The sequence below is a fragment of the Passer montanus genome, unplaced genomic scaffold (genome assembly GCF_014805655.1).
Source record: "Passer montanus isolate IOZ18808 unplaced genomic scaffold, ASM1480565v1 scaffold36, whole genome shotgun sequence".
Classification (NCBI taxonomy): Eukaryota; Metazoa; Chordata; class Aves; order Passeriformes; family Passeridae; genus Passer; species Passer montanus.
The window spans coordinates 8,934,279-8,947,351 of NW_024368374.1; the positions used below are offsets into that span (position 1 = coordinate 8,934,279).

At 37.6% G+C, this 13,073-nt stretch overlaps 1 protein-coding gene across 2 annotated transcripts in view; it reads right to left on the reverse strand.

Annotated features, from left to right (window-relative positions):
* Positions 1-2,977: 2,977 nt before the first annotated feature.
* COG6 (component of oligomeric golgi complex 6) overlaps positions 2,978-13,073 on the reverse strand; it is a 55,898-nt gene continuing 45,802 nt past the window's right edge. The window contains exons 16-19 of one of the 2 annotated variants that reach the window (XM_039716692.1): positions 12,898-13,005; positions 11,452-11,505; positions 8,883-8,962; positions 2,978-5,370 (exon numbers count right to left, since the gene is read on the reverse strand). In XM_039716692.1, coding sequence (XP_039572626.1) covers positions 5,223-5,370; positions 8,883-8,962; positions 11,452-11,505; positions 12,898-13,005 — 390 coding nt within the window. In that variant the 3' untranslated portion in view covers positions 2,978-5,222. The remainder of the gene's footprint in view (positions 5,371-8,882; positions 8,963-11,451; positions 11,506-12,897; positions 13,006-13,073) is intronic. The other variant, XM_039716693.1, reaches the window with a different exon arrangement.

Consider the following 13,073-nt stretch of genomic DNA (forward strand, 5'->3'; position numbering starts at 1 on the left):
CTTTTATCCTGTCCTAAGCAACAGCAACCAGACTAATTAGTTTAACAAGTACAACAAATGGTTTTATTGACAAAAAAGAACCCTTTGATATATACATTACATTCACAGAGGATTAAATTACACCCTATTATCCATTTTCCATAAAATAAAGATTACTTTGATAAATCACAACTAATGTTATCTTTGGCTGATAAGAACTCAGTACTTATTTGTGTGGCTTCTATAAATAGTGTGTTCTGATTTTTTTTCTTCCCTAAAATAGTTAGTGATACAGTCTGCCAGGCATTTTCCTGCAATTTGACAATGCCACATCTGTGAACCAAGCAGCAAGTGAAAGTTTCATTGTCTGAATATGAAACATGCAACAGTCTCTTTCTTTTCCACCAGCTCCTCTGCAGTAATCTATCAAACACCTTTCAGCCACATCTTGTTCCATCAAGATTTCCTTACTACTAAAGCAAGGTAGTCAAAACAAACTCCTTTTATTAAGAGCAAAGCCTTTGTGGTTCATCTTTCCATTGTATGCAAAGTCAGTGTGACAACTGTAGCATGAGGGGGTTCTACCCTAATTTCAGCCTTAATGCACACAAGATACATAAAATAATGGACAAAATTGTGCATTTTCAGGTGTAAAGGGCTCCCCTGTAAAAGCCTTTCCTTGGCTTTGCACCAGAGGGTTCTGCAGACTGTTGGAGATCTACTGGCACCATCTCTGGGTGGATAAACAGTTGGTGGAGGACCAAGCCATGAGCAATGTCCTGTGTTTACTTCAGACCTGCATTAGCACTGCACAAAGTGCCTCTTTACTAAAGGATGGAGGTAGTTAGGATATTGGAAAAGGATCTTGGTGTGCCAAGAGGTTCACCCACATTTTGAGCATTTGGTAACAATGTACACCAGGCACGGACATCCCCACTGGATCACAGCTCAGCCGCCTCGCTGGGCAACCAACAGCTGAGCACAGCACAGCAGTACACGAGCACCTTCAAAAACTTCCAAGGAGTTTGATTCTGAACAACTGAAGCCCATTTCCTACTGTGTAGTGGACCACCAGAGAGATCTGCCCTGCCACATGAATGGCATCGCCTCTCCTACCCCTCAGGACAAATATCCAAGCTCAAATTAATTTCCCATTTTTTGAAGTTCTTTCAAGAAACACATTTGTTCTGAGTTCAACTACTGCTTTGTATGCACTGGCTGACTCAAAGCATCTCATTTTACTCTAAATATTCAAGGGTTAGAATTTGTGTAGCAGTTGCTGGATTGGCTTGAAATAAAGTTTGCAAAGTTCTTAAGACTGGTGGGGAAAAGATGTAGCAGTTCTGGAAATCTTTACCAAGTAAATTCAGTATGAGTTGAATATACGATTTTTGAAAATCCTCCGAACTTCTCAAACATAACATCAATTTAATATCCATTTGCAGCATCTAACCCTAGCCAGGCCATTTTGGATGGGTGTTATCATAAGCAAATGTCTCTTTTCCCACATTTTCCCTCAGAAGCAGGTGGCAGTGGATTTCAAATAAACCCACACCCATGTCTGTGTTCCTTTCTGGAGGGTGTGTTTTGTTCATGGAAATATGTCAAATCTCTTTGTTTCATTTTCAAAACTTTGTAAGTGTCCCACCCCCTGGGTTGCCCACAAAGTGATTCAGCAAGCCAAGCAAAGGGATCAAAGAACAGTTCCATTTTTTAAAATGAATGGAAAAGTTTAGCAGTTCTGAAAGTATTTTCCCTCGACACATATTTCAAAACATTAATAAAAATAATTACAGTTGAGTCTAACAGACAAAATGCAGGGCTAGAATAATAAATTTTAGAGAACAGGGAGGAGCACTGTGAAATGCTGCAAAACAAATAGATTATCACCTTTCCAAACCTCTGCAAACTCCTCTTTCCCTGTAATAGAAAATAAAAAATCACCATGGCTGGGCTGCTACTTGCTTGCTGTAATTAAAACAACTTTAATATTGTATTTCCTCAGTGGTGTGCACACTTATAAAGCAGGAAGGAGGAAATTGTACATGTAGGAGTGAACACATAGGAACTGCCACCAGCACAGACTAATCAGCTTGGGTCCAACCCAAGCCCAACTCTTTATCTTGATGCTCACTGGATACTCTGTGGATGATAAAGTCCTGGGAACCTGATTCTGTTTCAGGGACGCATGTACTGGAATCAAAGATAAGGTCCTGATGTAACAAATGGAGGAAGATCCAGACCTTGGAGGTCTCAGAGACCCCTTACATACCTGCCACAGGGCCACACTCCTCCTTGCTTATTCCATCTCCTGCCTCCCATATTTTGTGCTGATTTATGCACAGCTGCTGAACTCAAAAGAGAAGAAACAGACCTGCCCCATCTCACACTACACAACAGTCAGAGGGCTGGGTGCTCGCCAGGAAGATGGGATATGTTGTTTCCAAACTCCTTTGGCCCAGAACCCAGCTCTCCCACTTCCCAGGAAAGTGCTCTTTGTACCAGACAACACGTCTGTTCTCAGCACGGGGCTGTCAGGGTGTCACACGCAGGCAGTGCTGCCTGCTGTGGGCAGTGTGCAAACCCCTCTCTTTTCCCACCTTCACCAGGCATGGCCCAGCACAGAGCAGGGAGTTGCTCTCTCCAGGAAAAGCCATGTCCCTCCAGGAAAAGTGATAAGGACCAACAGCAGGAGGGCTGACTGACAGCCCAGCCACAGGACCATCTCTTGAGGCATGGGATGCTCAGGTCAGAGCTGCAGTAACTGGTCTGGAAACAGGCCAGGTACCAACAGCCAGAGTGATTTCATTTACTGCAATGCTTATGGGTCCTCTAGCTGACCAGGGGACTGCAGGTTCCTAGCGTGGAAATCCTGGGAATTTGTAAAATAAAAGGGTCAGAAATGTAAGATGGAAAAGGCAGGTCAAAATCGAATCGCATTATCCTTCCTACTCACAGGAAGGCAAACAAGAGAAAGTAACAACATGAAAGACACGAGTCAGTAAGTCAAATATTTTTATTTATGTCCTTTCTTATTTGTGACCATTGGTCATTAACTTTAATTGCACAGACCAAAATTAACGATTTATTTTAATTTCCCTAAACTACAACTTTTATAGCTTTTGCATTTTTATCAAGAAAAGACAAAATAATGAGTCAGTCTCTACATGGAATCAAAGATGGGAAGCAACTTCTTACTAATCCTCATGCAAGCTACTGATTATTGGAGACTGAGATTGAGCGTTATTTCAGGAAAAAGTTCACTGTTACGACTATGCTCATCTCAAGCTGATTTATAGTCCTTTCACAACTGATGTAATTTTCATATATTAGATAATAATTACAGGCATATTAAGCAATATTAACATTATTAAACAACAATGAACAGCTGCCTGAAGGTATACTATGGCAATGCAAAATCTCAGTAATATAAAGAGACTTACCTGGTAATTTTCCATTAGAGCTTTTCTAAGCTTCTGGAATTTTTTGTCTTATAGGTCTAGAGATTTTAAACAGAGTAAATCTAACATTCATATTTACAGAAATGCCTGGCCCAGGAACTCCAGGGATACTTACACTTTCTATACCAACAAATTACTCCCATTTGGAAAAGGAGCTATTGCTTTATTGTGGCATTGCCACAGAAGCTGCTTTCTGAGCGCACTGAATGCATTTTGTGCAATGAGTCTTCCAAGAGGCTAAAATGTATTGCTGCTGCTCTTTATGTCTTGCTCTTTTGCAAGCATACACTAAGCTGCAGACTTGGCTGCCACCAAGTATGTATTTTATATGTGGACTATTACTACTAATAAAAGTAAAATAAGTTATTCAATATGAATGACTGCTCCTCTCCCCCTTGATGTACATAAAATAAGTCTCATATGATGTGAGACTAAACTCGGGTGACTGTAATAACTCTGTGGCACTCCTACAGTAACAAAGAGAAGAAAAAGTGAAATGCTTCCAACAAAACAGTTCACTTAAATTATCCTTTAAAAACAAATGGACAAAAAAACCTAGTCACAAATCCGTTTTACTTTTTGTTTCCCGAAGGTTTCTCTTTAACAATACTTTCCTAAAAAATAACTATGTTTAAGGAATTTGCAGATAATTATCACAAGACCCAAAGGAGAACAAATATCCTACTTACTTATTTTCCTCTTTTCCTGGAAGCAGAAGTCCCTAAATCATAACTCTGTAATATCAGAGCTTCTACATAGAGAAGCTTCAGCTTGCACCAAGGAGGAAACAAATGAAAGCTTCACTTACGGCTTTCTACACAGCAGACTGGGACATCTACACTCCCCAACTCTCCCACATAAATCCCAAGTCATGTAAACCATGAAAATATTTTGGTGGATTATGAACTGAGTAAATACTTGTACCAGAGCAGATGGACTTTTTCTGTACAGAAAAACAAAACAAAAATCATGTACACATGAGGGAGGAATGGCCACACTGCTGTGCAAACCACTTTCCTAACCTACACTGTTACTGGTCCCAGCCTTAGGAGATCAGCATGTTTCAACTGATATAAGAATTCTTACTGAAAACAACTGCACTAAACCAAAATCCTTCCAGTAAAACATAATTATAAAAATAATTTAAAGCATTAACTTCTAGGTTATATACAAGTGTGTAGTTCAAACATTTCTTTTCCTGGCAGAAAACACCAGATAATACATTGCAAAAAAACCACACAAATTTTGCCTCAAAGATTTTATCAACAGGATTTGCAAAAGAGCATCAAGTACTTTGAAATGATTTATGAGCTGCAAAGTGATGCATGAGTCATTCAAAGTATATCGGTTGTATTAAAATTTCAGTTATCGGTGTTTACCGATGGCAGGCTGAGAAAAAGAGTGAGAGAACAGACAATAGAGCAAATAAAAATATTTGTGAGGTCATAACAGACACTGGTTAAACCTGTAGTTGAAAGGATTATGTACAGCAAGGAAAAAAGCTTTTCTCCTTTTTCAAAGAGATTGCACATTGTCAAGGTCCACTTCCATCACAGAAATACATTAAAATAATTTTCAATCTATATTCTATTTTCTGGCCTATTGAAAGTATTCAAAGACACGGGAAAGACTAGACTTCCGCCAAGCAGATTAAAGAAAACTGCATTCCTACATATTTTAACAATATAGTTACACATCCAAATTCAAAGCAGAAAAATAATTCAATGCAAATACTGAAGAAATACAGAATTATGGATTCTGATTAATCTGGGGGACGCAAGACTATGAAAGGAGTGCCTGAACTTGATGAGGAGATCTGTGTAGGATGGTTTCTGGATCCTTGTATTCATTTGAAGGATCCATCACAGCTGCATATAACTCACTGTAAGCTCTGCAGACGAGTTCTGTTGACTGTTTTATTATCTGCTCTCTAAAAAACCAAAACAAAATAACATAATTTGCAACTTGTAGGGAATATACCTGTACTACAAATAAGGAATTAAAGGTATACATTAAAAATAAACATTAAAAATTAAAAAAGAGGGCTCCTTCTCTCATTGTATCATACACAGATAAACCCACATATATGACTTGATAACCAAGACAGAAGCTTTTTTATTCCTAGTCATGCAAAAGCTAGTAGAAGGATTTAATTTGCATACATCAGTTTCCCACCTGCACTCACCTGTATCTTTTAGAAGACCGATAAACTTAGTGATCTATCTTCTACCTCCAGAGGCTTCTCACTGTGTACACTTTTATCTACTAGAAAATATATTTGATTTGCTTTATCTTGATAGCAAGATTCCATTGTGATTCCATGATCAGACAAAAACTAGTGATAGTGGTCAGAGATTTAAAACACAACCTTTTACCAACAATGCTATGAAGTCTGTATCCTATTATTTTTTCTGGAGATAAATGAGTAACAATGTAGAGACTGAATGCTAAATTTAACTGGAAAGTTTAATATTTTTTAAAGACAACCTAATAATTTTATTTTATATTGCCCATTGAATCAGTTTACTTCAATCATCATGGTGACTGGTGATGGTGCTTACAGTAGCAGATGAATTTTTATCTATTAGCAACAGCAGTTGCAACTATTTTACAGCCAAACCCATGCAACGGGAACTCCAGCAGAAGCTGAAGAAACCAAGGTAACCACAAATACAGATTCAGCCCTGCTGTAATATGCAGCAGAGAAACAAAGACAACAAAACTGCATCCACTAAAATCAGGGCTGAATTCACAGACTGTTGGGAATTGACAAGTTACAGAAATTTCAAAGATCAAGTACCAAAATCTTTGTCTTTACAGGAAACATTAAGGAACAGAAGCTCTGAGAAAGCAGATTAGAGGACCAAACCTGCATTTTATTCTGAGACACAGTATCCAGTTTTCTTTATATACAGCATCAACTGCCAGTACTACCAGGTTATCAGAACACCTGAAAAATAGACTGTCCTTATAATAGCAAATTCAAACCCACTATTATAAGGGAAATATATTCAGGGTGTTCAGGTAACACAACTGTCTCTGACCTCAGCTTGGGATCCCTAAGGTACTGTAACATGACAATCTTCTGTGAAAGCATTGCACACTGAATTTGTGTAGAACTAATGCATCAAATGAATAAATAAAAAAGTTTGTTAAAATATTCAGAGAACAGAACAGAATCACATGTGTTGTTCAATCAAATAATGTCAGTGTCATTAATCAGTACATTAGATTTCAGTTGCCATAACAACGTGATACATTTATTACTAACACAAATGGCAGCACTTGCTAAAAATAGTAATTTCAGCATTCAGTTTCTGAGATCCAAGACGAATGAAAAGAGCTTTTCAAGACCAACAACCATATGAATACATAGCTTAAGGCTTTTTAAATGAGTGAAGGAATTTGAAAGACAAGAACATGCACTGGTAATGTTGGAAGGAATGTTCTTCACAGCTGCAAATCTTAAATGATTATTGCCCATAAGTATATGATACATTGCTCCCTCATCAAAGCATGTGGTTCTGATTCTGAGAACCAAAGCCCTCATAGGTTACAGATCTCCATTTTCTGATTTCAGGAAAAATTACTTCAAAATTGAAAATTTCAACTACTATAGCGAGGGATTAAAATTACAGCGCTGGTTAAATGTTTTGTTTGAATTTTGAGAAAATTCAGAATTTTCAAGGCTTATTTACTATCAAAAATATTGACTATCAACACTGATTCTACAAGCATCTCTGGAAATGGGTATTTTCATTTCAGAAGGATTGCTTGTGTTTAAAGCTAGTTGTTTGAAGGCTAATGGGCTAACTGATTTATTTTGTTTACATTCTGAGCAGAACCTTACCTATAGCATGGATTATAGCAGACAATCTATAATAAACTTCTGCATGTTAGCTGAGTTGAAGCAGCTATAGCAACCACCCTCACTCAAGGCTTTCTTCTTACCTCTAAAGTGTCTACTGCTGCAAGATTATATGAATTCAGCTTAACATGTGCTGAGAGGCTTAAAAAGCTTATAAATGGGATAAGGCTAAGAGTGCCTACATAACCAGTTTATCTTGGTTCATCTGACAGAAGGATTGATTAAGTTCAAGTAATTTCATTGTGCCAGAGTCATTATGGTAGCATAGAGTCTACCTCTTAAAACTGCCTCTGTGTTAGCAATGAAAAGTTGAGGCTTTCAAAACACATTTACTGTCATTACCATTTTTAAATAGACCTACATTTAAGAAAATGCATCAAGAGCTAAAATACAGGTTTAATGCCCTAATGCTGAGAAGCAGGAGTTGTGATGTTTCAATGACATTACTGGTCAAGCTACCCAGTTTGAACTGTACAGAGAGTAGAGCTCTCCCACAACAGGGTCAGCTCTGCCAGCTGAGCTGTGGGAATGGTAAATCCAGTGGTAAGACCCAATGCCAGCTGAAAAACACCAGCGTTCCCTGTGGCCAGCCATGCTCCACCTGTATGGTGTGACACTGGAAGTCTTTGGATGAGGAGAACGTGAGCAATGCAGCACGACAACCTGGCAGCTGGACTAGCTGTAGGCCCCTTCCAAACAAACTGTTCTATTCAATTCCCAACAACAATTATTTTTCCCTTGACACATCATTTTTTAATTGCAAGATGCTGCAATACAACCCCACCAAGGACAAGCACTAGTAATGAAACTCCAAATACTGCTGCAAATGTGATGTACTTGTCTCAGTTTCTGGTATATTCAGTTACCTGCAATCTTCACAAAAGTGTGAAAAATAATGTCAAGGAAAGTTTTTGATCAGTGCAACATATAATTCTCTGACTTTAAGTACAACAGAAAGTCTTCATGTGGTTCACATTTAATTGGAAAGAAATTCGTGGCACTTTCCCTAGCCTTAGGGTTCAGTTATATTCAAAAAACAAGGTAAGAGATAAATAATAAAGTTCTTACTTCCATACTTCAAAGAAGAATTCTCTAAAAAAATACATTAGTGAAAAGTAAAATAATCTCAGCAAAATATTCAATTAGACAGAATGCCAATATTCTACAGCAGAAGACAACAAAGGTGAAAATTCTAGAACTGACAAAGCAGTAGGGATAAAAGAAAACTTGGAGAATTATATATTTCACCTGTCTTTGGAAAGCTTACAAAATAGTTCTAAACCAATTTCCAACTAAGTTGACAAAAAACTGCTGACACAGCAGAATATGTTCAAAATGGAATTACTTTTGATGGTAACTTTCAAACTTCAGAAAATTAAACAATTAGATACTCCTCACTGCTTCAGAAAGAGGAGAGTCCAAACACAACTGAACTGTGACCTGAAGGAAAATGCAAATATCATCACTACTGGTAACTTGAATTCACATCATGATTCACTAAAACCTAATCAAATTCATCTTTGTGATTGTGATCATTATTCAGGCATAACAGAAATTCAAGGCAAGGTACTTACTTCACAGTGGCACTGAGAAGGAAATTCAGCTGGGACATTAACAGACTATCTGGAGCAGACAGATAGCGATCAAACTGAGCCTGTGAGAAGAGAATAAGGGAACATTGCTATGGGATCAACACCTTGCTATAACATGAAAATAGATAAAACAACAATTTTTGAAAACAGCACTGATTACATTAACAGACATAACTTAATTGCCCAAAACAAATTACTGACTTCAGTACTTCTGCCACCAAAATTTTGTTTCTGACTCAGAGGCATATGAGTGGAGGACAAATAATGAGAATCCAGCTTCTATAATTATCCATCTAAGCTTCATATGCATCTGGTGCAGGTACTTATACACCACTGAAGATCACACTGAGTCTATTCGATGCAGAGGGAATACAAGACAGCTTCAGAGCTATCTACTATCTATTCTGTCCAAATTAGACATGTTGCTTGATTCTTTTTGCATGTTTCTTTTTACTTTTTGGCAGGGAGTCACTGCTTATGCTGGGAAAAATAAAGAGCAAATCCTTCACTTCAGGCTTCTTGAACTGCTTCTAAGCCTACTTCTCTTTCTCACAGAATATAGTGATAAGAAGAGCAGTGCTTTGATTCTAAGAAAAAACATTACTCCTGTCTTCAACAGTCAATCAGAAAAATTGTGGCTGCCCCATTCCTGGCAGTGTTCACGGCCAGGCTGGATGGAATTTTGAGCAACCTGGCCTAGTGGAAAGTAGTCCTGGCCCATGGCAGGAAGGTTGGAAGAAGAGGGTCCTTAAGGCGTGTTCCAACCCAAACCATTCTGTGACTGTGTGGTCAAATGGGTGACTACTGAGAAGATGAAACCAGGTCTTCTCACAGGTGAAAACAAAGGAATATTGAACACATTACAGTAAGAAGCATTTCAATTAGACGGTGAGAGGAAAAATTCTTATCAAGAATGTCAACAAATATTGAACAGATTATCAAAAAAACCTGTATAATCTCCAATCTTGGAATTACTCACCAAGACAAGGCCCTAAGTAAGTTTATCTAACCTGTATAATCTTGGAAATACTCACCAAGACAAGGCCCTAAGTAAGTTTATCTAATGATGGCAACCTTCCTGTTCATTCATTCACTGAATAAAATATTCTCAAGCTGGTAAATCCTAAAATCCCCATCGATCCATCATTTATAACAGAGACAAAAATGAGTAATGAAGTTACAGTTCTTACAAATTAATTTTTGGCGGTTTTCTGTCCCAAAAGCAAGGGAGCTTTTGCTGAGAAGGGTATAAATTTAACAAGCACCACATTTGCAAGCATGTATGAACAACTTAAAAGGCTGGAACCTGGAAAGCTTTCAAGCATAAATGGGAGGCAGTGAATCTGCCTGCAAATACTCCCCCTTAGTTTAAATTCTGAAAAACCAACAGATTAGGCTGATAGATGGGATTTATGTGGGTTTGATTTCAGCACACTTAGTTCCATTCTGGTTAAAGTGTGTTCACAGAAGAAGATGTTAAGTAATGAAAAAATAAAACAGCTGGATTCTTCTCTTAACTATTCAAGAGAAATTATGATGTACCACTACAGATAACAGTGTTACTTATGTATAATTTAAAGAGAAGGTCCCCAAGATGCAGCCTTTAAATTTGTTGTTAGTCTACAAGACCATGATAAATAGAAGATATTTTAAATGCAAAATTCCTAAGTTTTAATGAGAATGCATGCTGATCTGAGTAAACCACTGAGTGCTCTGTGCCAGAGCTCTGTTCATCCAACCAGCTTGGGAATTGCTGGTTTAAATCCTGAACAGAAAAAATGGGTTACACTATCATAATTGGGATACATTCAACATGCAAGTTTTTTTAAAAACCTTTTAAAATCTACTTTGTTTCTATAGGTGTGTACATACACTGCTGTATGAGCAGGCCTTTACTGTTAAACTTCTAGAATAAAGCTAAACTTGGCTAAGCAAGAAGAGTGAGAGATTATACATTATTGCCTACTGAACTGTGGTACTGCTATCTCTATGCAAAATAGCCTTCACACACTCTAAGAAAAAATATCAGCTAATAATTTGCTTTAAAATATATTGTAGCTTTCAACTTAAAAAAAACATAACTGTGACATATACCCAGAATCTAACTTCTGAGTAAAGCTGAACTATTTGCATAAAATCAAAGCCTTAGGACTAAGATTATAAATGATAGCAGAACCTATATTTCAAAGCATAGAGGCAAAAAAAGAAACTTTGGTGATTAAAACTAATTAGAGCTAAGTATTTGCTTTTAGCAATTTATGACTCATGGGACAGCATTCGTCTAAGTAAAGATCTGCTTCTCAAGGCTTAGAAAATAATATTCTACTACTACCTCTTCAGAAATAATTTATGTATTGATTACTTCAAGTGGTCAAATTACTACAAACGAAGGAAGTATTCGCAGACATGCAAGTTATCTATTGTTAAAGAGCAGGACTGATTAGATGAATATCTTCTACTACAGATGAATATCTTCTAATCACATAATTAACAGTATTCTTTACTATGTCACAGCCATCACCACCATAATATGAAAGTTATAAATACTTACCATTGCCACCTTCAGGGACACGGAATCCATACTTGACAAATTTGAAAGAGGACCCTAAGAATCCATAAGCGAACAAGGGGATAAAAAAAGGGTCATACTAGCATATAGAAAAACATAAATAATAAAGTCTACAATTCATTCAGTAGGTAATTTTTATTTGGTCCTGCCACAGGATCTTAATTGTTTGGAAACTACCACCATTTCAGTACTGCAATGCTGTTAACAGCTCATTTGTATTCTACAACTCCCTTAAATTAAAAGCTGAGAATATTCAATTCTTAATACGTCCTTTCAAAACCTTTTCTTCCTTCTTCACCATTAAATAAAGCAAAAAATAGCCTTCCACAAGGTCTACAATTAAAACTGAACTGCAAACTGTTGATAATCCAGACTTAAGAGACAACAACTTTGCTCTATCTGCTCTTGGACCATGAAGAATTCAGACCTGCATCCCAGTAAACCTTCTGTGCTAGTATGGCAGTACAATGCACAAATGCTGCTTAACCCCCTACCCAATTCTGCAAATCACCACCTCTACAGCCAGGCAGCTGTACAGACAGAAATGGAAATTGCTACATCCCATTAACAACCTGCCCTAGGTCAACTTGAGATTGGTTTTAAAACAGGAACTAGGCTCGTGAATAGAAAACAAGTTGAGTTATTAATCAGATTATTTATACATTTATTTATTCATCTTTATACATAAAAATCTGTTGAGTTTAGGCACTTTATGCAAAATTATTAGCTGAAGAAACAACATAAAGCTTTCCAACAGAGTTCTGCTTTCTCCAGAAAACACTATTTTTTAATTCTACAAAAGATCACAAAAGGACACAAGCACAGCTGAAGGGAAGAAGGGCTGTATTAACACCTACCACACTGCAACTGTGCTTCACAAGAAAGGGAGAGCGTGAGCACTGAATTCCAGTTTTCAGCTCCTCTAAGAAATCTCAAGTTTTCACTTTGAGAATCTCACTGTCTTGGTACTAGAATAGCTACAGCAACAAATAAGGGTGAAAGAAGAAACTATTTCAAACTACTACTAAACTCATCTGCCAATTTTCCACAGAAGAAAAAAAGCAGCAATTACCAAATGCATGCAGCTATCTAGGGACTCCAGGCATGGTACTACAGGAGGCAATGAAGAAGCTGAATGCTGCTTACACACACAAGTCTAACATGTCCTAGGTGCCATGGGAGTGCTGGTATTCAGAGTGTACAAGACAGGACGGTTGCACACAACCCTGCTAGGCCTGCTGAACACACAGTAAAAAAAGCTGTACCTGTAAGGTGCCTGTGTCTGATAGTCCTGGTCCCATGTGAAAAACCAATATTACTGAACCTTTGCTTTCAGAGGAAGGTCAATTTGCAAAAACATTAGTGCCAAAATTCTACTAGCTGGCAAGTGTATGGTACCACCTCAACATGATTATTCTGTAAGCTCACCTGCTCTGGTTTGTGCTGCTGCAGAGCGTTATAAATGTAACTCAGACCGGCTCTCGTTAGCACGTAGGAAGCTTGCTCATTTATCAGTGTATCTAAATGAGCTTCAATCTGAAATGTTAAGCATAAGGTATTTATAAAGAGTGTGTGAGAATATTAAATGTAACAAGTTCTGGGGT